The sequence below is a fragment of the Panthera onca genome, chromosome C1, assembly GCF_046562875.1.
Source record: "Panthera onca isolate mPanOnc1 chromosome C1, mPanOnc1 haplotype 2, whole genome shotgun sequence".
Taxonomy (NCBI): domain Eukaryota; kingdom Metazoa; phylum Chordata; class Mammalia; order Carnivora; family Felidae; genus Panthera; species Panthera onca.
Window position 1 is genome coordinate 192,326,595 of NC_138346.1, and position 26,517 is coordinate 192,353,111.

At 50.9% G+C, this 26,517-nt stretch overlaps 1 protein-coding gene across 5 annotated transcripts in view; it reads left to right on the plus strand.

The window, feature by feature from the left end:
• Window positions 1–7,358: 7,358 nt before the first annotated feature.
• Window positions 7,359–26,517, plus strand: part of INPP5B (inositol polyphosphate-5-phosphatase B) — a 48,139-nt gene continuing 28,980 nt past the window's right edge. Inside the window, exons 1-7 of one of the 5 annotated variants that reach the window (XM_078452061.2) lie at window positions 7,359–7,499; window positions 8,280–8,362; window positions 8,747–8,841; window positions 9,668–9,765; window positions 9,882–9,911; window positions 12,083–12,193; window positions 16,033–16,173. In XM_078452061.2, the coding sequence (XP_078308187.2) occupies window positions 8,306–8,362; window positions 8,747–8,841; window positions 9,668–9,765; window positions 9,882–9,911; window positions 12,083–12,193; window positions 16,033–16,173 (532 nt within the window). In that variant the 5' untranslated portion in view covers window positions 7,359–7,499; window positions 8,280–8,305. Of the gene's footprint in view, window positions 7,500–8,279; window positions 8,363–8,746; window positions 8,842–9,667; window positions 9,766–9,881; window positions 9,912–12,082; window positions 12,194–16,032; window positions 16,178–16,316; window positions 16,427–17,435; window positions 17,580–26,517 lie in introns of those variants that run through there. The other 4 variants (XM_078452062.2, XM_078452064.2, XM_078452065.2 and 1 more) reach the window with 4 other exon arrangements.

Here is a 26,517-nt window from a genome sequence, read left to right on the forward strand (position 1 = left end):
CAAGATCCCTACTTGACTAAGAGGTGGCTAATATTCTTGTGGACTCCAGCCCCAGGTAGCCAAGATTTGGGTGGCATTTGGCAGCCGCCCTCAGATCCGAACCTGGTTTCCCAAATGGAAAGAACTAGGAGAGCCGAGGAGGCGATGATCTGCCCACAGGCACAGTTGTTTGAAGGCCAGAGCCAGCTGCAGAACAGGATTTCTCCAGAGAGCTCCTTTGGCCCTCAGCACTCAGACCTTCAGTTTGTCTGTCTGTAATGTATCTGCTTGTAAAAATCCCAACTCCAGAACTGGCCCTTCCTGTCACACTCCTCTGTTGCCCTCGTCCTCTCCATGGCAATAGGGTTTCACCGCCCCTGCCCCTGAGACCTGACCTGTTGCTCTGGGTTGGTGTTGTCCTTCCTGGTTCAACTGTCTCTTCAGGCAAGTCCTCACGCGTTCCTTTGTTCGTTCCTTTGTTGCTTAGAACCCGAGCCAGACAGCCTCTCCAGGGCTCGAGCTGCTGAAGCAGAATGCATGGTAATTAAACCTAATCGAGCAACTAGAAACCTCGAATACTGAAAACCGGCCCAAAGTGCAAGCAGACATTGCCGTTTGGGAAGAGAGTTAAACAAAACCTTGGCACTGGGAAACAGGTGGGACCGTCCCTCCAGCCTTCCCGCTGGAGCGACAGCAGCACTGGGGCCCCCAGGGGATATACCTGCTGCATTTCAACTGTCACATCCCTCAGAGCCTCCTCTTTAGGAATGGGTACCTGGATTCCAGGGTCAGTACAACCTGTATTTTACCGTGTGGGGGGGGGAGGTGGGGCCAGGTCCTGGGGAGTCCTGCTATCACCTTTGCCTAGGTGACTGCGGTCCTTATGCAAATTGCACCAGAGAGGCCTTGGAGGAAATGTGCCGCTTCCCTGTCACGGCAGCAAAGGATTCTTTTCTTCTTTCATCCAAACACATATTTTTAGCGCCTTCTGTGTCCCAGCTAGGTTTACAAACCTTGAGAATTAGGTGAAGGTGAGACCATGAACGGGAGCAGAACCAGAGGTACGGAGACCCAATAACAACCTCCTGGACAGGGAGAAAGTCCTACAGCGACCTCCAGCCCTGAGGGCACAGAGCTATTAGCACAAACCATCAGAAGTGGTTCTCCCACAGGGGACTCCCTGGAATCTAGACTTCATCTCAGCTCCCTGACCAGGCTCGGGAAGGAGCGTGGTTGCTCCCTCTTGGCTTACACCAGTAGTCCTTAATCTTTCCAGGATCATAGATTCCTTCTGAAATACAAAGATAAAAACTGTGGACTCTCTAGGAAAATACATGTGCATAGGTAATTTTACACACCATCTAAAGGGTTCACGAATGCCCGGAATCCCATTCTTGGTTCCCGAGTCTTATGAGAATCTCTCCCTTAGACGTGGAGTCTGAACCTCCACCAGGGCACTTCCTGCTGAGAACAGGTGACTCAACTCCCTCTTTAAGGAGGGAGGCTGCTCATCAGAGAAGGTCAGGCTGGAGACTCGTTCGGGCTTGCCCCCAACACGGGTGCTGCCGAACCCAGCGGCTGATCCTGGGATGAAACTCCCAGAAACAGGAGTCTCCTCACTCCCACCTCAGAGGAAAGCCAGTCGGTCTGTGTCCAGCCCCAACGGGCCATCCCTTTCCTCCAGTTGTCTTCTGTTCCTCTCGCTGGGGTCAACTTGTCCTGGCAGGCTTTACAAAGAGAGCACCCTAAAAATGTAACCAGTGTGTTAGAGGAGTGAGGGGCAAGGTTCCTGGGGTTTTTCTCCTCCCTCTGCATTATTTAATATGTCCTTGGGATGATGGCTCCCCCTCATTGTTCAGATCCTGCCAGCAGCTTCACCTCCCAAGTTCTCACGGTAAGAATGGACCCGCAGCCTCTTCCCGCACACCACCCTTTCCACCACCAGCCAGCCAGACTTCTCCCATTCCAGGTGGGTTCTGGAAGGACATGGGCCTCCCTGCCCTCCTATCACTCCTGAGAGCCCTCTCTACCTTCCAGGTTTCTCTACACAAGTAGGCATGTCCCAGTGGGACCTTGGGACGGGGGTCCTTCACTCTGCCCAAGCTGCCAATTGGCTTTAATTTCTCCCTCCAGCTACAGTCTGGATAGCATTTGGCTTGTGCTCCCTTCTGCCTGTGGCCCCTGTGTGTCCCACCCCCCCCACCCCACCCCCACCCCCGCAGTAACATCAGAAGGAATTCCCAGAGCTGACCAATGATTCCAGGGGCTGCATCGTATGCACACGTGTTCACCCCTCCGTAGCTTCAGGTGTGCAGGTAGGTCTATGTCTGGGAGAGGCTGGGGTACAGGTAATCATTAGGAATATTCTATCTAGCCATAGAGAATTGCACAAACCAAAGCCAAAAGTAATGCAGATTAGGAGGTTATCGGCCAGGCTTTCTGATTCTGCTGTGTCTGGCCAGCTCACACTCAGGCTGTCCCTCCAGCCTCATCTACCCAACCCAGGGAGGAGGAAAAGAGGCCTGTGCGGGATGCCTGGGCCCTTCCTTTCACATGGACACAGACATCTGTGTAGAGCCTCTGGGCCCTTCTCTTCACCTTTGGAAGCTGAGATCCCCTTGGAGAGGTGCTGTTGGGAGAAGTGCTTCCCACTTGTGGTGTTGGAGGGGAGGGAGAGGTGTGGGGACACCTGCTGGGAAGGGGTGAGGGGAGGGGTGCTTGGCTGGCTCCATCACTAGAACATGCGACTCTCGATCTCAAGGTCTTGAGTTTGAGCCCCACATTGGCAGTAGAGATTACTTGCAAAAAAGAAGACAGGGGCACCTGGGTGCCTCAGTTGGTTAAGTGTCTGACTTCGGCTCAGGTCATGATCTCATGGTTCGTGAGTTCAAGCCCAGCATCAGGCTCTGTGCTGATAGCATGGAGCCTGCTTCGGATTCTCTGTCTTCCTCTCTCTCTCTGCCCCTCCCCCGCTTATAGTCTCTCTCAAAAATAAATAGATAAAGTAACAAACATTTTTTAAAAAATTAGAAGAGGTGAGGGTAGAGAGAGAAGTGACCTCTATTGCCAGGAGATCCTATCCTGCTTCACCTCAGCACCCTGGATCGTGAGCATTGCCCCAGATGTGTATTCAAGACCCCTGCCTGGAAGGCCCCAGCCGAGAGGGGTTCTAGCTCCAGGCTTTCCCTGGAAAGAAACAGATGGAAGTGCTGAAGGAAGAATGAGGTCAGGGAAGCGTGTCCTGTGAGCCTTGGGAACATGCGGCTGGGGGAGAAAATAGAAATAACGCCCCCCCCCCCCCCCACCTCACCTGCAGCAGTTTTCAGCCTTGCATGGAAACACCCAAACTGGGCTTAGCACACTCTTCCAGGTCTAATCTTTCAGTACTGGGGGAAGCAGAGCCAGGATCCAGATCTCCCGTGTCTAAGACCTACCTCCTGCCCTTGGCCCAGCTCTGGTTTAGAAACAGGGTAGGATCTGAACCCTGAAGAACCCGGACAAGGTGTGCCCTGATTTGGGGCCCTCTCTGTGACCTGGGGTTTCTCTGCCCTGGGTTCTGAGAAAGCCCATCTCCCCCCAGCACCTTCTGATGTTGGACACAAATGAAGCCCAATCAGAGGCACCAGATGTCTCTTCCCTGTCACTGCACCTGCTCCAGTTCTGTCTCCCCTTGGGCCTAGGATGCTGCTGTTGCCATGCCAACAACAACATTCACTCTCAGAGGGGCTGTTACTAGGCTCCAGGCCCCTTTGTGCTTGCCTTAGTGTCACTCTGACTGTAGGGCTTACAGGAAGCAAAAAATCATCCCCTTGGTCCCTTTTTCCGTAGAGTTTGACCTCTCCTGCTCCCCAGTCTCAGTTTATTCACCTGCGGAAGGCAATGATGGGGATCTCTCTTTGCAGTCCTCAGCTGGGTCCTTCACTCTCTCTGGCCCCTGCAGGACCTCAGTAGAAGATATCTGTGGCCAACAGTAGTCATGGAGTTGCTTTGCTCAGAGGTAGCTGTCCCCAGCCCAGGGACCCCAGCCCTTCCTGGACTCTGTGACCATCCCTAACTCATGACTGTTGCTGGACCTGGGACTGCCCCTTCTCTTCCCTGACCTCACGACCTCTTTCACTTGACCTTTCCTTGACCTGTGACCCTTGAGCTGGTTGCTCCCTGCAGTGGTCCCCTCTCTCCTTTTCCTCCTACCAGTCCTTCTGCTGGTCTTACTGGTCGCCCAGAATCTGGCGAGCAGTCACCTGACCCCTGCTCCTGTCCAGGTGAGCAGCACACAAAGGAGGAGAGAGCCCCCTGGTGCCTTCACCCCATGGGAACGGAGCCACAGTGTCTCAAGCTGTCCGCAGATATGACACAGCTCCTACTGTTTCTGAGAGATGTGCTACCCGGAGGCCTGGGGAACACCACCGTGAGGTGAGGTGTGGGACGGGGCTGCTGCGGGAGGAGGGTGGGTTGCTTACACTGCATGCAGTATGCTGCATGCAGTAAGCTGCTGCAAGAGAGATGCCGAGCAGGAGGGAAAGGAGCCGCTGGTTGGGATTGGGGCAGGGGGCTGAGCCTGGCCCAGGACTGGCTGTCCCCGCTCCTCCTGGACTCCCGGCATGCTCTTCTTCCAGCTGATTCAACTCGGTGCTTCCTGCTACGTGGCCCAGGGGAGATGAAACCAGTCCCAGCCCAGGCCCCCCCGCTGTCCTCGGTGCTGCAGTGGCTCACTCTGCTGGGCCCTGAATGAACTGGGCTCTGGTGAGCAGCCCCGCCAGCCTGGGGCCAGAACCCCTCCTCCATGGCCCCTGCTCTGGCTTCTCCCATCGCCCCTGTGAGCTGTGAGCCCCACCCCGCCACTCCCCAGCCCTGAGCCTTGCCCACCCACTAACACCCAACTCTGAACCCCACTCTTAGTTGTTGGTTTTTTTTATATGTAATTTATTGTCAAATTGGTTTCCATACAACACCCAGTGCTCACCCCAACAGGTGCCCTCCTCAATGCCCATCACCCACTTTCCCCTCTCCCCCCACCCCCCCATCAATCCTCAGTTTGTTCTCAGTATTTAGGAATCTTTTATGGTCTGCCTCCCTCCCTCTCTGTAATTTTTTTTCCCCCTTCCCCTCCCTCCTGGTCTTCTGTTGAGTTTCTCAGGATCCACATATGAGTGAAAACATATGGTACCTGTCTTTCTCTACCTGACTTATTTCACTTAGCATAATACCCTCCAGTTCCATCCACGTTGCTACAAATGGCCAGATTTCATTCTTTCTCATTGCCAAGTAGTATTCCATTGTATATATAAACCACATCTTCTTTATCCATTCATCCGTTGATGGCCATTTAGGCTCTTTCCATAATTTGGCTATTGTTGAAAGTGCTGCTATAAACATGGGGGAACAAGTGCCCCTATGGATCAGCACTCCTGTATCCCTTGTGAACCCCACTCTTTGGAAGGCCCTCAAATCTGAGCTGTTTTTACCAACCCCCAGCCTCTAGCCACACCCTAACCTCTCTACCTTGTCAGGCTGACCCTTACGTTTGAGATCTACCCTCCTCATCACTCCCTGAGTCTGAGCTTTGTACCTTCGGTGCCCCAACCCCACCAGCCTCCCCCTCCCAGTTCTCCCTTCCCCCTTCTCCCTACCAGCTCTCCCCTTTCTCCAGTCTCCGTGGAGGCCCAGCAAAGCTCCTCTGCTTGTCCCGGGTAGCAGCACTGTCGCAGTTTCAGGTCGTGACTGTCCCCACACACAAAGCCCTTTCTGGGATGGGGGCTGGGACTCTGCAGAGGGGTTACCTCCCCCCACCCCACCCTGCAGCGGAGTGTCACAGCACTTCCCCAGGCATCCTTGTTCTGCTCCCAGGCCTAGGCCACCTGACCGTCCCAGAGGACTAGCTGCTTCCCACTTAGCTCCTGGTGACCACCAAGGAGCCAGCCCCCAAGGGAAACATGAGTGTCTGCTTCCCACCTGTCTGCTCTGGAAGGCAGAAGCAGGAAGAGGGCTGGGGGCAGTGGGACAGCCACATGGGGCTTCATCCCTGCCTCCGTCCAGTGTTCGCTCTACATCCAGTCTGAGCAGAGCTGCCCGCCCCTCAGCCTTCCCTCCACTTTCTCTTACAGGGGAAAATCTGTGCCACCTTCTCCTGCCAAGGTGGTGACTGCTTCAGAGGGCAGGAAGCTGTGCCCTGAGGGCTGGGACTCCTGTGAGGTGGGCCCTTGGAGTGCTGTCCTTCCTCAGAACTATAGGCCTTTCATCTCCCGCTGGGGCACAGTGGGTCAAGCAGCCAAAACTGGCCAGAGCTAGACCTGGCCGGAGCCCGGCTGCCTGGGGCCCAGCATGCTCGACCCTCTCAGCTCTACATCATACCAGATCCAGGGTGGCAGCTGGGATCTTCCAAGTCTCCATGACATGCTTCCTCGTTTCTGGTCACCCCGTATGTTCTCTGGGGACTGACCGGCTGAGCTCGTGGAGAGGGAGCTGGGGGTCCAGGGAGGTTCAGCTCAGCCCATGGCCCACTTTACACTTCCTGCCTCGGTGAGTGGCAGGGGAGGGGCAAGCAGAGTATGAATGGTCCCATTTCTTCTTGCAGCTGAACTGGTCCAGCTCAGGCTTTGTTGCGGCCTATGTGGCTGGGACCCCTGGCTGTCGCGGGACAGTGGCTCAGCCCTGCTACCAGGAGTCCTGCCAAGCCTCAGCTTCTCCAGCTGGATGGGAATCTTCACTTCAACCCGGTTGCCCCAAGGGTCACTAGGAGGGCCCCTCCACGGGGCCACGGCTGTGGCCACGCTGCTGTTCCTCCACTCTGCCCTGCTCCCTTCCTGCTCCCCTAGCTGGGCCCAGAAGAACTGGGGAGCAGCAGCTAGGGAGACTCTGTAGGCCCTGCAAGCCCCCAGTCCCACCCCCAGCTCTGACTCCTACAGCTGTATCTTTCGTGACAGGGATTTATCAGGTCCATAGCATGGGCTCCAGGATCCTCACTTCTTCCCAGGGCCTCGGCCTGAACTTGGTGCCCTCCAAGGGGGCAGGGCTTCAGCACTAATCCCAAGGAGAGGCTAGGGTTCATCTGGAAAAACAGAACTTCCTTCCCGACCCCCCACTGAATGGGAAGACCCCAAAGTTGTCAGGGTAGTTATCTGGGGAGAAAGAGTTCCAGTAGAGGCCAGAGTGGGCCAGCCTGGATGAAAGGAGTTGAGGCTGGAATAGAGGAGAAAATGAAAATGCATTATTTTTTTCCCCGTAAGGCAGACATGGCCATCTTCCTTCAGGATGCTAGGCGGGGAGCTCTGGCCCCATGACTTGGAGGGCTGGGGTGACAGAGCAGTCATCAGGAAGGGGGAGCTCAGAGTACCCCAGGACCTAAGGGGTTAATGGAGGCGGCGAGCCCCCCAGCGCCCCCGTGATTGGTGTGGGCATGCTGGGACTTGCAGGCTGGCTGACCAGCGTGTGGCGCACGGGCTCCTGGGAAACGTAGTCACTAGCCGGCCAGGGCCGCGGTGTCCTGGTGTCCTACGTCCTCAGCGGTGACAGCTCAGGAGGTAGGCGGCAGTGGCAGGGGGCTGGGAGCAGGTGCGGAGCAGGGAAGCCAGGGCCGGGCTGGGCAGGCGGGAGTGGGCAGACTGAGGGCTGAGACCCTGGTCCTGCAGCTGTCAAAACCGGACACCCCCTGGCTTGTGGCTGATGCAATCAGGCCTGCTGGGCGGGGATGAGGGCCAAAGAGCAATGCGATGTGTTTTCCTGTCTCTAGGGAAAGAGGAACGGGACTGGGGTCCTTGTCCAGGATGAGGCCCTGCCCTGCCCTGCCCTGCCCTGCCCTTCCCTTCCCTTCCCTTCCCTTCCCTTCCCTTCCCTTCCCTTCCCTTCCCTTCCCTTCCCAAGAAGAACAGGACATTTCCCCCCAAATCCACGCAGACGCACCACCGACACCCTCCAAAGAGGTGCCAGCAGGGCTAATACTGCTCCCCCAAAAGGGAGGCAGAGCCCTATCCCGGGAGCCGTGGGACCATGCCTCCCTCTCCAGTAATGGGACAAGGCACCCGCCTTCCAACAAATAGACCAGACCCCGCTCAGAAACAACCGGACGCCTTTCCAAAGGGTGGTGCAACAAACTGTATATCCCACCAGGGGCAAAGGGATGGCCCCTCTCCCTAGAAACTAAAGGGCCCATCTAAGGAGGAGGAAGGGGAGGGTCAGGCCTCCTCTAACTTCTCTCTGTACAAGGGCTCTCCTCCTTGCCCCTCAGCCCTCTGAGGCAGCTCCATCACCTCCTGGGTAACTTGTTGACCTAAGGGGGCTCCCATCTGCCCCCCTCTCCCCAGGGCGTGTCTGCTCAGCAGGGACAAGCATGGACCAGTCTGTGGCGATCCAGGAGACCCTGGCTGAGGGGGAATATTGCATCATCATATCCTTCCCAGCACTGAGCTCCCAGCCCCGGCGCCTGCCCTCACCCTGGGAGGTGGACCGGACCGTGTCTATGTGCCTGTCTGCTTTCCTCCCTTGCTCTGTGCCTTCGGGAAAGAAGGAAGCTAGTATTTACTACGTGCTTGCTCAGTATCAGACTCCTCCCGGTGCTTTAAATACTCTGTCATCCTCCCAACCCGCTGTGACGTTGGGGGTTATTATCCCCATTTCACAGATAAGGAAGGGTCAGAGAGGTGAAGTGACTTGCCTAAGGTCACAGTGCATCTGGATGAGCAAGGGAAGGGCAGGGAAGGTGGGCTGGGCTGGGTTGGCAGAGGCCTGGCCTCCGGTTTTGTTTTGGTTTTTCCTTGACCCCGAGCAGCAGGCAGTTCAAGGTGTGCTGTGTGAGGGAGACAGTAGGCAGAGCCGTCTCCTGGGACTCGTGCGCCACCGCCTGAAACATGGTGGCCAGGAACACGCGTGAGTGAGGGGTTTGGTCCTTGCCTGTTGGGCCATGGGGTTATTCTTCACTGTATCCTCCAGCTGGGCTTCAGCCATCCCTCTGGGGCAGAGCCTAAGTCTTCTAGATTAATTAGAATAATGATCACTCATATGTTTTGAACACTATATTCTAAGCCCTTCCTGTGTATTGGGCTCACTTAATCCTCAAAACCTGTTGGAGAAACTTGTCAAGCAGAGACAGCTGAATGTTCTGGTCCAGATCTTGAGTTGCATGGCCTGTCTGCCTGGGTTCAAATCCAGGCATTATTGCCTCTGACCCACATGATCGTGAGCGAGTTGTTTTACTCCCCTGTACCCAATACATGTTGCCAGCGATGCCCACATGTTACACAGAAGGAGAGAGACTGACAAATGCTTGTCGAAGGTCTCAGAGCCAAAAAGTGAACCTCAGGATCTCAGAGCTGAGGGGATGGGGGAGGGACACTCGACATTTTCTAACCTACCACCCTGACTTTACAGATAGCAAAACTGTGGTCAGAGAGGGAAGGGGTGACTGAGGTTATGGTGTTGCTGTCACACGCTACAGATAGATCACGCATGTGCTTCACTGACAAAGCAGAGGCACCCCAAAATGAGCCAAGTTCAGCTTTGATGACCTATCTGTAGAACGGCAGTCTCTGATGGGCACCGTGGACAGAGAAGGCACGAGGATTGTGCAGAGCAGGGCACCACCAGCACGATCCTAGGGACCAAGGAGGGAGTGTGAGCACTTGGCCAAGGCCCCCACGATGAGCCTGAGGGGTGGCCGGTGGGCCCTGTCTTCACCTCTGCTTCCTGCCCTTAGTCTCTTCCTGTACACGCACCGGAGGATGGCCATTACCGGGGACGATGTCTCTTTGGACCAGATAGTGCCGGTCTCACGGGATTTCACGCTGGAAGAAGGTGCCACAGGGGCTGGGTGGTGTGAGTCCCTCTCCTCTGGGCCCCCGGGTCATTTCTGCCCTGGTAGCGGCTGGAGTGCTCAATTGCTAAAGCCGTTTTCATTTCCCTCCCCACAGTGTCCCTGGATGGTGAACTCTACATTCTCGGTGAGTGGTCTTTTCAGCGTGAGTGGCAGTTAGTTAGGGCAGGATCCACTGAGAGAATGGTGTGAGGAACACTCTCTGATGTCCTTACCATGGCAAGCAAAACGCTGTAGGATCAGGCCCGCCCATCCCCCCCCCCCCCTCTTGCTGTGCTTGGAATCTTCTGGATTGCTTCCATCACCTTCCAGCATGACATGATCCCGCCGCGGAGCCCCTGCACATGTGGCTCCCTCTTTCTGAGAGCCCCCACACCTCTTTTCACTTAGCCAACCCATCCTTCGGGGCTTCATTTCACACTTTACTTCTTCCAGGAAGCTTTAGTTGAGCCTCCCGAAGTTGTGCCTCGAAGATACACATTCCTTTTTCTCATCCTTGACGGCTCTCTGTCACCCACAGTGATTTTTTTTAAGTTTTTTTTTTTTTTCAACGTTTTTTTTTTGTTTTGTTTTGTTTTTTTTATTTTTGGGACAGAGAGAGACAGAGCATGAACGGGGGAGGGGCAGAGAGAGAGGGAGACACAGAATCGGAAACAGGCTCCAGGCTCCGAGCCATCAGCCTAGAGCCTGACGCGGGGCTCGAACTCACGGACCGCGAGATCGTGACCTGGCTGAAGTCGGACGCTTAACCGACTGCGCCACCCAGGCGCCCCTTTAAGTTTTTTTAAATTAAAAGAAGATTTAAAAAAAAATTTTTTTTTTAATGTTTATTTATTTTTGAGACAGAGCATGAATGGGGGGAGGGTCAGAGAGAGAGGAAGACACAGAATCCGAAGCAGGCTCCAGGCTCTGAGCTGTCAGCACAGAGCCCGACGCGGGGCTCGAACTCACGGACCGTGAGATCATGACCTGAGCCGAAGTCGGACGGACGCTCAACCGACTGAGCCACCCAGGCGCCCCTAAAAGAAGATTTTTTAATCTATTTTTGAGAGAGAGAGCGCATGCTCACAAGAGGGGGAGGGACAGAGAGAAAAGAGGGAGACAGAGAATCCAAAGCAGGCTCTGAGCTGTCAGCAGAGAACCCAACACGGGGCTCTAACTCATGAGCTGTGAGATTGGGACCTGAGCCAAAGTCGGACGCTTAACCGACTGAGCCACGCGGGCACCCCTAAAGTTTCTTTTTTAAGATTATTTATTTTGAGAGGGACAGGGACAGAGACAGAGTGAGTGGGGGAGGGGCAGAGAGCGAGGGAGAGAGAGAATCCCAAGCAGGCTCCACACTTAAGTGCAGAGCCCGACACAGGGCTCGAACTCACAAACTGGGAGGTCATGACCCGAGCGGAAACCAAGAGCTGGATGCACAACCGACAGAGCCACCCAGGTGCCCTTGCCACCTTCAGTGATTTAATTATTTGTAGTGACCTATTTAATGCTTGCCTTCTCTGCTAGACTGTAGTAGAGCCGTAGTACTAACAACAGAAATGAATATTCAGTCAATGAGTATCTTGTGTCAGGCACTATCTTAAGAGCTTTACGTACACCATACGATGCTTCCCCACCACAACCCCATGAAGCCGTCACTGTTTTCCCATCCCCATTTTGTGGACAAGGTAACTGAAGCCTAGAGAAACGAACTTAGTAAGTGGCGGAACCGGGATTCACACTCAGAGTCCAGACTGTAGAGCCCACAGTCTTGATCACTCTGCTAGATTGCTCCTGCTCATTCATTAGTTGGGCGCATTTGTGGGTGCTCGCCATGAGCCTACAGGGTGCTGGGGGGTTCTGCGATGATCAGGATACCCTCCACAGTCTAGCTCCTCGCAGACAGGCCGTGTCCATTCCCCTTACCATGGTATTCCCAGTACCCGGCACATGCCTGACGTAGTCAGCTAGACCCAGACAGCCCCTCTCGTCTGCTTCTATGTGCATATTCCCTTCTGCTCAGGGATGGGTAGACAACAGGTCAGAGAACTTGTCCCCGTCCAGTGCCATCTAGCACTCTTGTGGGGAGGCTTACTGGCTGTTAGAGCCCTGATCCGTGCCCCCCTGCGGAGTGGGGAGGATGTTAATTTGGAGCTGAGAGTGTAGAGGTTTCTTTACCACCCAGCAGCAGCCTTTAGTGAACTGCTTAAGGGCTAACAGGGCTTTGGGATCTTGGGCTGCTGATTCTCCATTCTGGGGATGCCAGCCTCGGTAGTTCTGGAGGCCAAGGGCTCAATTCCCACCTCCTCTGTGCAGGCTCAGATGTGACTGTCCAGCTGGACACTGCAGAGCTCAGCCTCGTATTCCAGCTACCTTTTGGTTCACACACCAGGATGTTCCTCCAAGAAGTTGCCAGCGCCTGTCCAGGTAGGTAAGACTCCAGGCTCTCTGGGGTGGGGCGGGGGGTATGGCTGGGCACTGACCTATCCACTGCCAGTTGACTTTCCATCCTTTGGACTCACGCTCCACAGTTTCTGTGCCCTCTCAATGCTGCTGGCCTGAGGCCACAGTGCCCTCAGGCCATGAGCCAACCATGGGTTTTCATTTCTGGCTTCCCATTTCTAAACCTGAGCGGAGCCCCCTTTGTCCTCCCGGCTCTAGGCTGGGTGGGCTGTGATTCTGATGCAGAATCTTTTATAAGTTAGCAGGGTCAGCAACTCCTAGAGGCCTATCTTCCGTCTCTCTGGCAACCACAGCTGGGCATATGGGCTCATCTGCTCTTGACCCTTGCTCTGTCTCCCACGGCAGCTGAGGAAATGGTCTAGTTTTGGCTTAGCAATGAGAGGTTAGTGGCCTCTGGGGCAGAACTTGTATAGATCAGGATTTCAGCTAGGCAGGTAAAGGAGAGTTTGTACAGAGCAGAGAATTAGCCACAGAACACGTAAATCTCAGTCACCAGGTACTGGGCTTAGGTGTATACCCAACACCATTATTTGTTTCCTTTCCAGCTAACATCTTGTCTCTGTAGGAATGACGGCGGGGGGTGGGGGCTTCCCTTCCATCGTGGTCTAAATGTCTGGGGGGCTCCAACTTAATTTGCCTGGTATGCCAGAAAGGGGACTGGCTTTGGATGTAAGCTGGGGTATGTGGGATAAGGAAGTAGAAACAAGATTACAGACCCTTGAATGCCTGGTTAAGGGGTTTGAAGTTTATTCTACAAACAGGGGGAAATTTGCCTCCAAAGGTTCAACTAATAAGGATAACTCAATTTATGATTATTATTAGTAGATGTAGGAGGGGTAATAATAGTAATAACAGCAAAGAACATGGACTTTTAAGCTGCACAGCCCCTTGCATTTGAAACCTATCTTTGCTGATGATGTGTCTTGGGGCAAACCACCTCATCTCTCTGAACCTTGGTTTTGTAGACTTGTAAAGAATATCTTCCTCATGGAGCAGTGAGAATTAAATGGGAGAATACATGTGAAAGTGCCCAGCACATACTAGGAGCTCAAAACCTGTTTCTTCCTTTTGTACAAGAGGGCCCGTAACTTAGCTAACATTCATTGTTGACTCAGTGTGTGTTAGATGCTGTTCTGAGAACTTTTTGCACATTATCTTATTTTCCTTACCATACCTTACAAGGTTGGTATTAGCAATGTGTCCATTTTACAGACAAGGAAACTGAGGCTCGGGGAGGCTAAGTGTCTTGCCTGAGTACACAGCTGGTAAACTATGGAGCCAGGATTAGACAGGACTACATAGTGTCCTCCAGAAGAGCTTAGCTTGTGTGTGTGTGTGTGTGTGTGTGTGTGTGTGTGTGTGTGTTTAATGCTATGAAAACATTTTTTTAAGTTTATTTATTTATTTTTAGAGAAGGGAGGGGGAGAGAGAGAGAGAAAGAGAGGGAGAAAGAGAATCCCAAGCAGGCTCCACACTACCAGCATGAAGCCTGATATGGGGCTTAAACCCACGAACCGTGAGATCTCAACCTGAACCGAAATCAAGAGTTGGACGCTCAACTGACTGAACCACCCAGGCGCCCCTTGCTCTTGTGTTTTGATGCAGAATCTTTTACAAAAGTGTTTCCTATCCCATAGAAACGGCTCAGTGAAGAAAGGCTTCATGGAGGAGGTGATATGTAAGCCAAGACCTGAAAGATGAACAAGGTTTTTCCCAGGCAGGCAACAAGGGGGAGACGGCTGTCAGAAGGAAGAGCAGGTTGTTGAATGGGATTGAACTTGGAGATAGGAGGGTGTGGAGAGAGCTGAGCCAGCCGAGGCCAGCAGAGACAGCTCAAGAAGGGTTTTAAACAACCAACAAAGACCTTGGACTTTGCCCTACAGCTTGTGGGGAGCTGTAAGAGTTTTAAACCTAGGAATGACAAGGTAGGATTTGCATGAAGGAAAAGTTCCTCTGGCAACTGGTTCCAAAGGGGAGAGACTAGAGCAGGGAGCTCACCGGGAGTGCATTGCAGGGGTTCCGGCATAAAAACTGAGGCTTGGGCTAGGGATGGAGAGGAGAGGGTGCACCGGAGATCGAATTGAAGAGAATGCAGGTACCACATGGGCAGTGAGTTTGGGTTGTGTTCATAACTTTACCCCAGTGGTTCGAACAGTGCCTGGCACTCAGGAGGCACTTCATGGATATGTGTTGAAATGAAGAGCAGAGCTTGGTGCCTGGCTGTGAGTCTGGAGAGAGGAGTCAAGGATGACTTTGCTCTTTTAGGCTTACGTATCTGTCTATCAGTCCCTTTACCTGCTCTGCCTTCTGGGGACCACACCTGGGATAGCCAGCAGGGACACTGCACTGAATCAAGTTCCCTGAGTAGTCATCATGACGTGGACTCCCTCAGGGAGGGGCCTGGGTAAGAAGGGGACTCTCACTGGTGAAGCCTTGGGTGCCTACCAGCCCAACCCTTGCCTTTTACAGATAAAGGGACTGGAGTCCAGGATGAGGGTTGAGGTGAAAGGTGAGAGGAACTAGGTTTTCTCCACCCGGTCCCTGGTGGATAACGTGCAGCACAAAAGGCCAGGGAGTAGAAGTGCCTTGGTCAAGAGACCTCAATTAGAGAAAAGAATTAGAGAACCCTAACTGAGCACCTACTATGTGTCAGACATTTTTCTAGACATCTGGACCATGCACACCAACCATATTCTCCTGTTCTGTCCCTTGAGCAATACTAAAGAGTAGATATGCTGTTTATAGATGAATAAACTGACATAGAGAAGGTAAGTAACTTGCCCAAGGTCATTCCTCAATTGAATTGATGGGACGGGATTTGGAACCCCAGGCTCTAACCCATGCCCCCGGGGTCCAGAGATTTCAGTTCAGATCCCAGCTCTGCCACTTCCTAGTTGTGAATGTGAACAGTGTATTTTATTTCTTTAGGTCTTGGCTTTGTCATTTGTACAATGATATGAACCTGCCTTACCTACTACTCCAAGAGGTTTATGAGGATTAGATGAGGCCCAATATGGATTAACACTAAGCAAATACTGAAAAGAACTTAAAAGCTATTTCTGCCAGTGCCATACTGGGGCCTGGAACCCAAGTTTCTCCATTTATGATGTCCCTGCAAATCCAATTCGGTTTGGTCAGGTTCATGCAGTTTTACAAGAAGAGCAGGCAAGATAGCATAGGAGACCAAAAGCATTCAGGGCCCAGACAGAAGTGGGTTTGAGTGAGAGGCAGAAGCACTCAAGAATTTCCAGGAAGAGGTGGCCATCTGTTAAAGGGGAACCAGAGGTCTTGTCTTGAGAGGACCTGTCTTGAAGGCATATCTCATAGCAAACACACTATTTTTACCTAGAGTGTGTTTTTACTAGGAGTAGCTTACAAGTTGCTGACGGAGATTATGGGCAATTAAAGCACCCAACCCACTCCCTAGTACTGACAGCTATTTGAGTTCCCACTGTGCCTCTCACTCTGCGACCTAAGACCTACGGTCTCTGCTGCCATGGGATAAATAGTTCCTCACTTCCTACACTTAGTTGTGAGGATTAAGGAGTAATACACATATGAAGCACACACCTTAGCACATAGTTACCACGGGGAGTAGCGCGGGTCTAGCTTGGAAGGGCACTTTTTTCTTTTTCCACATTTATTATTACATTTGAATCCCAGATGCAGCCAGTGCTCCGGGAAATAGGCTTGGAGACTCTCCGGAAAGGCTGAGCGATTTGCTCACCGGCATACAGTCATGCAGAGGTGGAACTGGCTCTTCAAGCCCGTGGCTCAGCATTCCCTCCTTTTCCCTGCCACAGGTTGCGACCCGGCGACCCCGGATCCTGAATTCCTGTGGCTGTCGGTATACAGGTGCACCCGGCTGGAGCCCGATCCGCCCACGCCGCTCGGTTGGAACTCCGCCCCGGGCCCCCGGCCGCCATGCGCCGGAATTGGCGGAGGCAGGTATCCGTCTCGAAAGGGGCGGTGGAGATTGGAGGAAGTGCGGCTGCGGGGGCGGTCTCATTACTGTTGGGGGGCGGGGCTATGGAGAGTATCGGCCTTCGATTGGTGGAGGTGGCACGCGGGGGCGGGCCCTTCTGGGGGCGGAGCGGGCAGCGCGGGCGGGGCGGTGAGAGCGGCGTGATGAAGAGCTTGAAGAAACTGGCTGGGAAATGTCCGCCGCCTCAGGCTCTCGGGAGTGCGACTCTGCAGGTCTTTGGCGGGCTGTGGGAACCTGGGTTGGGCCTCTGGGTCGGGAGCGGCGGCGGCGGGCCCGGCCCGCGGGTGGGCAGGGTCTGCGGTTTGGCCGGTGGACGCGCGGGGCAATGACCAAGGTCCTGGCCCTTCGGGGGCGGGAACGCTGGGGCTGAAGTTCCGAGGGGATGTTATTCTTAGCCGGCGTGGTGAGGGCAGGCGGACGGCTGTGTGGTACCCCGGAATCTGGAGGCTGAGGTTGTAATAGAGCGCCGTTCCCGACTCGCTGTGTGCCCTGGAGCCAGTCGCTGCCTCTCTCTGAGCCTCAGTTTCTCCATCCTGACCTTCCGAGGTTGGCCTGTGTTGGGGGTGCGCTCGCCATGACCGAGCCTTCCTTTGGCCGAGGAATGGTGTGTGTATTGGGCTGCCTGGCTCTCTTGTCAGTCTTTGGCCCGTGTGATGGGGCTGTGCACAGATCCGGGGTCCAAGAGAGCCCTCTTCACCGTGGGACTGGAGGCCAGGATGAGGTTACAGGTGAAAGGGACTAGATTTTTTCCACCCAGCCCTTAGTGGGTAGTATTGTGCAGCACAAAAAGCCAATTGTTGAACAGGAGGTTGTCTTTTGGAAAGCAAGAGGCCCAGGGCTGAAGTTTGCGTCAGTCTGGTGCTTTGGGAGGACCTGCAGACCTGTATTTTCTGAACAGCCCCTTGATTTTCTGCACGGGCTCCCTGGTATGTTTTTTCCCTGGGTGCGCCCATGCGGCTCCAGTTACGTGAGAGCTTTGGCATGACCACTGGTACCCATTCGTGCCTCCTTTCTCAGCCATCTGCGAGAGATGAAGAGTCTGTCAAGTGGCTGTGTAAGTGTGGGCCAGCACTCCGCTTGCTCTTATAAGGCTTGGAAACTATGAGGGGCTGGGGCGTCGGGGGTGGGGTGCGGATAGCACGTTGCACAAAGTTTGTAAAACGAGAGGAAATTGGGTGAGCGAAAGACTTCCTCAGTGCTTATGCTTTTCCTTCATTGCAGCTGCCACAAGAGGCGTTTGAAGCGCCTGATGGTGCTGATAGTTTGCATCTTTCTGGGGCTTATCTCAGCTCACTTGAAGGACTTGATCTTGAGACAGCTGTCGCTTCAGTTCCCATGACATCCTGGGCTGTGGTGCTGGGACAGGTGAGAGCTTACCATTAAGAACAGGCCCAGTGGCAGCAGAAAGAGGCGGGTTGTGTTTTCTCGGCCAGCATGCCAGGGCCAGGTTGCTGGAGTGCTTCATTCCCTACGTGGAGAGAAAGGTCTTCTGTGAGAAGTCAGGACAGCTCTGAAGCCTGTTATCTGCCCCTGGGTGATAAACGCGCAGGGATCTCACAATCTTTCTTTTGCTTTCAAAAAACAAAACCTAGTCACATGCCGGTGAGGAATTGTCGTCAAGGTTTTGGTTTTATTTTTAGTCCAAAATGATTTGGCCCCATCATAATAACCTACAGTAAGTGGGGTTACACTAAAGTGGTAAGTTTTAATTTAAGTTTAATTTATAGATTACTCATTTATAAATTAAGTTCATTTAAATGCAATTTAAGTTAGTTGAAATTGCCAAATGAATCATGTGGAAACTGGTAAGAGATGGTACCAAGCCCCCAGTTCTGCCTCTCATCTCTGCTTCCAAAGTTGCTTTGGCCTCAGAGGAGAGTCACATCTTCTACAACAGGTAGGAGAAACTTTTGGGGCCTCCTCTGACGTTCTGGATGGTCCGGGCGCCAAGGGAAACAGGTAGTGGATTTGGTTCTTTCTATACGCGTATGATCAAAATACCCACTTCCTGATAGCCTGAGGAACCAACCTGAGGCGAAAGGCTGCTTAAAAATGCTATTTGTGATGTACTTTAGGAGAAACAAGGCTCCCTCAAGGAGCTGACAGCCCATACATTGAGGTAAGAGAGTGTAGGGTTAGCCCAGCAGGGCAGTGGTCCTTATAGGGTGAGCCAAAGGGATAAGAGTACCTCAAAGGCCTAGGTAATTTGGCGGCCAGGGGAATCTGGTCTTCACATCTCGCCTTTGTTTTGGTAGAGAAAGGAAAGAGCTCACTTTGATGCTTCTCTCCCAAATGTCCATTCTTTCATTTGTCTCTGCTGAATTTGGGGGTGTCAGGCCAAGTTTGGTAGAGATTGGGCAAAGACCTGGAGCTGTGTTCTGGAAGATTCTGAGACATGTGCTAGAAAGGGAAAGAACTACTCAGAAGTCCCATTGGGTGCTCTTCTGGGCTAATTTAGCGAAGTGGTAATAACACTCAAATGTTGGTCTTTTGAAGTGGTTTTCTTATTCCATGGCTGATTCAAAGTGAGGCAGCTTTGTAATAACTCAGATTTAGAATGAGATGCGCCATGAGTATTTTTGCCCCTGGACCCAGAAGACAGCATTAGAATCTGTCTGGCCTGAGAAAGGAAATGAATGCTATTTATATCTCAGGGCAGCATAAAGGGTAACCTAGATTACCAGGGTAGAAGCCAGAGAGAATGTGGGAAAAATAGCCCCTGGGTTGGTCCATCTCTCTCTCTCTCTCTCTCTCTCTCTCTCTCTCTCTTTCAAGAAGTAAAATCTGTGTGACCAACCTATCCTTTTAGCAGCGAAGAGGAATTCTCCTAGATATTTATCCTGCAGGTAGGAACGTTGCCCATTCTCTCTGCCTTTGTGGGCCCCTAAGCTCTGAAGGCCCCTAAGCAAATGAGTTTGGATCACTTTGTTTAAACAAAAGAGAACTGTGCTCCTTTTTTCTTCCTCCTTTTGTTGTTCCCTTCTCCATTTTCCCTGTTTGTCCCATTTAGCCTCCTGTTTGTTTCTAGAACAGGAGAATCCCCAGACGACTTTTCCTTCCCTCAGAAAACAGTTTGTGTTGGAATTCTACAGGGGGAGTCTTGAGCAAGCCAGGTGACCCACAAGCATTCATTTAGAAGTGGAGCTTTGCACAGAAAAATCCTCAGGGACTGAAGGTTCAGGAAGAGAGGCATCAATATTTATTAGAGGGAAGATAGGGTTGGAACATAGAAGCCAGCTGACTTGCATGTTTTCTTTACTGCTTAAAATATACTGTAACAAATTTGTAGGCTTTACCACCCCTCATGCATATGCAAACTGAAACTAGCAAAAATGAATGGTGAGGATTTGAAAAAAGTGTGTGTCTAATTTTTACTTATTTATTTTTTATTTTTATGTTCCTTCTTGCACCTTGGTACAATATTAGACATGTCTCTTGACTTTCCTCTCTTCCATCTATGCAATGAGAATGAATGTTTGCCTCCAAGAAGGTCACCTCTAAGTTATTTAGAGATGCTTTTGTTTGGGAAACACACTCAGGAATTGCAAATGCCCACTTTCCAGAGCTTAGAGACTGGCTGCCCTCTTCAGGGCCTATCCTAGGCCAGATTCTTCCAGATAACTACTCATTATCTTCTTACTGCTCTCTCTCCCTCCAATTTCTTTTCCGTGAATGCAGTCTCTTAAAACCTCTGTCATCCTGCACTCTTCCCTCTCCTCTTCTAATAACCACGTTATTTTTTAATCCCCATAGTTCATGTAAGTATCATCTTACTTGAATGAACCCAGTGGTCTCCTTCCAAGTCTTCCTAACCTTAAGGCTGCTTCTCCCTCGGGATCTCCCTAGCCTCTAACTTTTATCATGCCCTACTATTTTGTATGTGAACTTGAATGTTGTGCCACTCTCTGTTGCCCACAGGATAAAGTTCAGATTCTTTTGCATGACAGTTCAAGTCCTGCACAGCCTGGCTTCAGCCCCCTCTTATCTTATCTAGTCTTATCTGCCCCAACTCCCCTTCATTTCCTCTTCCTTCGAACTTGACTGCTTGTAATTTCTGGATAAAGCCCTGTGCGTTTTCATCTTTGTTGACTGCTCATTCAGCTACATTTTTACAAGCTTGAACTTGCTGTTGTTAGCATTTTGCATCCTCTCTCCTCCCCACATGCCAGCCTGAGTGCCTTGCACATCACCAGGTGCTCAAAAAATGTCTGTGGTCTTTGAGCTATAGCGACCCGCGCAGTTCATCGCCTCAAGTGCTTAGTCACTTGAACAGCTCCTGCCCCCTTCCTCTTTGAGTGTGCTCTGAACTTCTCTCCCCTCTCTTCCTGGTTTGCTCTTACCCACTTCTCTTTTCAGCTTTATCACCAGACCACAGACCAGAAGGTCCAGTGGAGGGAGAGCCTGGAGGGAAAGAGTCAAGTAATCTGTCCAATAACTTGTCACGACTGCAGTCTGTTGCTGTGAACTGGGCGCACTGGAGCCTTCCTCCTTGAAAGCTAAACCGGTCATATTTAGTCCTTGCCAACCTAAGTTGGATTTGCACAGGGTGCAGTTAGAGTTTGAGTCCAGGGCTTATGGGTCCGCAGGGCACAGGATGTGTTTTTAGAGATGTCTAAAGAAACAGAGAGAAAACTAAGAAGCATGGTTATTTGACTTTTAAGAAAGTAACAACTATCTGGGGTGCTGGCCAGGCTGACAGTTGTTTGTAATGCCGGGTGCCCTGTGTTCCGGACTTCTCTTCAGAGTTTCCCCGCACTGTGGACTATACGTAGCTCCCCGCTCTCCCTTTTTTAAAAAATAGACTGCACGTCCACTGTGGGGCTTGAACTCACTGCCCCGGGATCAAGAGTCACAAGCTCTACCAACTGAGCCAGCCAGGCACCCCTGGTTCCCCCTCATCATAGAGTAAAATCCAAACTCTACATGGCGTTCAAAATCTTACACTTTGGCCATTTATTACTAGTATATATCTATTCCTAAAAAATCTTTTTTTTTTTTGAACATTTTTTTTTAATGCTTATTTTTGAGAGAGAGAGAGAGAGAGAGACCGAGAGAGAGAGGGAGGCACAGAATCTGAAGCAGGCTCCAGGCTCCAAGCTGTCAGCCCAGAGCCTGACACTGGGCTCAAACTCATGAACCCTGAACAAATTTTTAAAATAAAAATTTGTTTATAAAAATGTATTGCTATCGAGGCGCCTGAGTGGCTCAGTCGGTTAAGCGTCCGACTTCGGCTCAGGTCATGATCTCATGGTTCATGAGTTTGAGCCCTGTGTTGGGCTTTGGGCTGACAGCTTGGAGCCTGGAGCCTGCTTCAGATTCTGTGTCTCCCTCTGTCTGCCCCTCCGCTGCTTGCACTCTGTCTCTCGCATTGTCTCAAAAATAAATAAACATTAAAAAAATTTTTTTTAAATGTATTGCTATCAAACTATTATTATTATTAGCAGTTACCATTTATTAAGCACTTACTGTGGGTCTGTGGGGCTCACACTATGCCACAAAAGTTCTGTAAGAGGATGTCCATTTCTCAGATGGAGAGATAGAGGCTCAGATAGGGTAGGTAACATGCCTGTGATCACTCACTGGTCAGTGACAGAGTTGAGAACAGAACTCAAATTGTCTGTTTGAATCTAATGCTTGAGCCCTAATCCCTGTACTCTACTTCCGTGTCCCCTAATCCTTCTCAAACAAAACTTTTCCTTTGTACTTGTTTATACTACTTATTACTACTATTTTCTGAGGATGCCATAATGCTGTCTTTGTACTGAAATTATTTCTTCTGCCAGAAATACTTTCTGAACCTCATGTTTTTCTGATAGTTGATATCTTGCTATTGTTTACTGGTTGAGAACCCAAACTCTTGGGGCGCCTGGGTGGCTCAGTCAGATGAGCGTCTGACTTCAGCTCAGGTCATGATCTCATGGTTTGTGAGTTCAAGCCCCATGTCAGGCTCTGTGCTGACAGCTTGAAGCCTGGAGCCTGCTTCGGATTCTGTGTCCTTCCCCCACTTGTGTTCTGTCTCTCTCTGTCTCTCAAATATAAATAAATGTAAAAAAAAAATTTAAAAAGAAAGAAAAAAGAACACAAACTCTTGACCCAGATTCCTTGGGTTTGAATCCTGGCTGTGCCATTTACTATCTGTGTGTTCTGGGGCAAATTAGTTAACTTCTTGGTCTGCAAAGTGCAGATAATAATAGCACTTACTTCATCTGATGGAACAGTTTTGAAGATTAAACATATGTAAAGTGTTTAAAACCATGCCTGGCATGTAGTAAGCCTTAAGAATTTGCTATTAATATTATTCATAATACTACTATCATTGTCATTAACACAGCCTGATTTGGATTCTGGGTAGTTGGATCTGTTTATCTGGATCTGTTTATCTTCCTGTGAATTGAAGTACCTCTTGCTGGTATGTGTCTCCCTGTTTCAGACTGAGAGAGCCCTTGGCGTGGCCCCCTCTGTGTCACTGGTAAGCGTTGAACCAACTCACTCACTCCTGCCAATTTGAAACATCAGGGATTTTGCTCGCATGGTTTTGCAGGTTCTTCTGGTGTGCTGGATTTGGAATGCAAAGGCCAGTGACTGAGAAGATAGGAAGGGACATCTCCTCCTAGACCTGTCTAGTAGATGCTCAGCAAGGGCAGGACATGATCTCCACCCAGCAATGGCAGCCACACACCCACACACCCTGTGGACACCATGGTGGTACTTTTGCTTTGTTATCCAAGCAGACTCAACCCTTCTATTCATTTGCTACTTACCTCTATGAGTTGATAGTTTCCTTGAAGATCCTGTGCTCGTGCTTGCAAAGGGGGAGACTGTGGAGTCAAGCAGATCTGGGTTTTAACGTCTAATGCGATTAGAAGGTAACTTGATAAATGATAGTGTTCATTATCAGAGCAGTGGGGGGTTAAGAGTGGCAGAGCTGGGGGAAAAAAGTGGTAGAGGGGAAAGAACTAACAGTTCCTGCCCATCTGCTGTGCACCAGGCATTGTGCTAGGCTCTTGACCCATGTAGATTTCATTTGGTTGTTCTTTTGGGTTCTAAGTTTGGTGGTATTATCCACATTTTACAAATGAGGACACAAATGGAGTAATTTGCTTGAGGTTTCCTATGAGGTCGTGGACAGAGCCAGTAAAAGAGCCAGGTCTGTTTCATTCCAAAGCCTAACGCTTATTTCCAAAAACACTAATTTCTCTTAAAAGTGCCACACCAGTTATATGGACAAGATAGGCCTTCAGAAGTCGGAGGGATGACTGCCTCGGATAGTGTGGTGATGGTAGTGGGGCATCAGGAAGAAGGGGAAGGAGCTCGTAGGAGTGGAGGCTGGGCTTTGCAGGAGAGGTGGCCAGCAAGTAGGAGGGGCTTCCCTTGGAGCCAGGGGTGAGGGTGGCACGCAGGGCGAACCTGTCTATTTAGATCTGGCTGCTTTTAGGTGACTGAGGAGAGCCAGTTTGCAAAGGGCCTCATCTGCCAGTTCAACCAGTCTGTATCTTAACCTCCAGGCATCGGTGCAGTGCTGAAAGCTTAAGAGCAGGGAGACCTAACTAAAATCAGAGTTCAGGCTGGCCACATCCAGAGACCAAGTTGGGTAGTGAGAAGTGGGAAGCTCCTGTAGTGGGAGGCTCTTGCGGTGATGGAGAGACTCTTGCAGTGACAAGTGAGGAGAGGATGGCCTGAAGAAAGGCATCCTTGGGAACAAAGACATTGGTGACTGACCAGCTCTTGGGGCCCTGGGACGAGAGGTGTGGGTGGATGGCAAGGTTGCAGACCAGGCTGGCGGGGACAGGGCTGGTACAGATGACAAAGGGGGAGCTCAGGGAGAGGGCCCCAGGTCAAACCGCACCTTTACCTGGGCCCCGCCGTGCACAGAACTTCCTTGTGGAAATGCAGACAGTAGGCGGTGGCAGGATTAAGTTCTGGCAGAGCTGGACAGCTCCATTTGGAGCGAACTGTGGTGGCCGATGATTCTTGAAGAGAAGGAGTGTGACCTAGGTCTGCATTTGTCCTCTGTGGTAGCCGCATGTGGCTATTAACATTTAACTTAGGTGAATAAAATACAAAATCCAGTTTCCCGTTCACTCTAGAAACATTTCAGGTGTCTCAATGTGGCCAGTGGCAGCAAAGCTGTAGAACCTTTCAGTCATCACAGGAAGTTCTCCTGGACAGCACTGGTCTGGATATGGGAGCATCTGCAAATAACTAGGGGACCTGCAGGGGGAAACAGAGCAACAGGAGGAGACAGAAGGAGCCACTGAATTAAGAAATAATGTTCCTGAGAGAAAAAAAGAAAATAAAGAATGCTGCTGCTCTCATACAGGTCTCCAAAGAAGCAGGGTACTTGTATTTGGGTTTGGATTTTTTTTTTTTCCCTTGTGTGATGTCCTGTTTTAGAAAAAGCCCCAACCCCAGGTCAGTGATAGACCTGGCTACAAGATGTTGGCATCAAGACCTTGCCTCTTGTCTTTGTTTTGTAGCTCTGGGCCTTCAACAGGTCCGGTTTGGCTTTTAGAGCACCTTTTGGCCTTGAAGTGAGGGAGAGCCTCCAGTTAGCCACAGGGAGAGAAGACAGCAGTTGTGTACAGCAAATACACTGTTGTCTCTGATTGGCGGAAGAGGCCAAAGCTAGAGAAATTGGGTAACTTGCCCAAGGTCAAACGACTAATGAGTGGCAGGGTCAAAATTGGAACCTGGGTCTTTGATTTCAAAACCCGTGATAAATGTGCATACAATAAAATACACATTGTAGCTGCTTTTGAAAGTGCCTATAAGCAAAAAGCAAAAGAAGTCCTACCATTGAGAAATGATTTCTGTTGACATTTTGGTTTCTACCCTTCCAGGATACGTATGTGTACGTATGTGTCTGTAAAATTTATCGATATATTTATAAGCTTGTGTTATAGATGGACATAGACACACACTCTAGTCCTTTTTGATGTGTGTAGATAACAGCAGGCCATGCTCTTAACTACCATCTTCAATCCCTTATTAGCAGTTCTGAAGTCCTAAAAGCTCCAAAGACTAAAAAAAAAATTGTATAAGTTTGGCCCAAGCCCACTGTGGCAGCGAGACTCGCTTGAACTGATATGAGACTATTTATAGGCTTTATTTGTCCCCCCACACTTTACTACTCCTGCGTCGCACTGTGGAAATATCAAAGTGATTCCTCAGTGTTGCCTCAGACTCTGCTGGGGGGTGTTGTATTATATACAGCAGAGGTCACATATTAGCTTTTTAAGACCCCCCAAATTCTGAATTCCAAAGTACGCTTGGCCCCAAGTGTACAAGTGTACGAGATCAGAATCGTGGATCTGTGTTAGGCACTACTGCTGCTTGAGCTAAGGAAGGAGCCTCCAGGGGCAGTGTTGTCTGTTTAGCCAGGCATGGGAGAAGGCTTTTGGTCCTGTAAACTATACGGTGCAATGCACAGGATTTGCAAGAAAAGCAAAACACTTCAGCAGTTCTATACATCCAGACCAAGCTGTTACCATGGTTGACCTACTTACTAGGTAGCCTCTTACAGGGAAATGGTTTCAATTGTAGGTGTGAAAGGTGGTCATCAAGTAAGCACCCAGAAATGACAGTGAGCTTGATTTCTGCCCTGTGGCTCTTTGTTCACTGTGTGTTTACTCACTGCCTGATATGTTCCATAAATTGTGGTAAGCCCAGGTCCACAGGGGAAAAAAACATCAGCCCCTGCTCCCAAGGAGCTTGTGGTCTAGCTAAAGAAGTAAGACAAAAAGAGGTAAACACAGTGGCAGTTCTATTATGATAAATGCCTTGATTGAGGCAAGCACTAGCTGTATGAAAATACAAGGAGAGGACCAGTAGAAGACCTTTTGAAGGGGGTGAACACTGAGCAGAGTCTGAAAGGATGATGTCTACCACACGAAGGTGGGATTGAGGACTGGTTAGGATCAGGGGTGGGGTGAGGAGACAGCATCTAAAGAGAAATCGTGGGGCACCTGCATGGCTCAGTTAGTTAAGTGTTCGGCTTCGGCTCAGGTCACGATCTCAGGGTTGGTGAATTCGAGCCCCACATCAGGCTCTGTGCTGACAGCTCAGAGCCTGGAGCCTGCTTCAGATTCTGTGTCTCCCTCTCTCTCTACCCCTCCCCTTCTTGCACTCTGTTTCTCTCTCTCTTCAGAAATAAATAAACATTAAAAATAATAAAAATAATAATAAAGAGAGAAATTGTTTTGGTGTGACTGGATGGGGGTGGTGGGAGATGGGGCTGGAAAGGGGGTCTGGGTGAATTACAAAGGTCCTTGTGTATAATACTCATAGGTTTGGGGTTGATTCG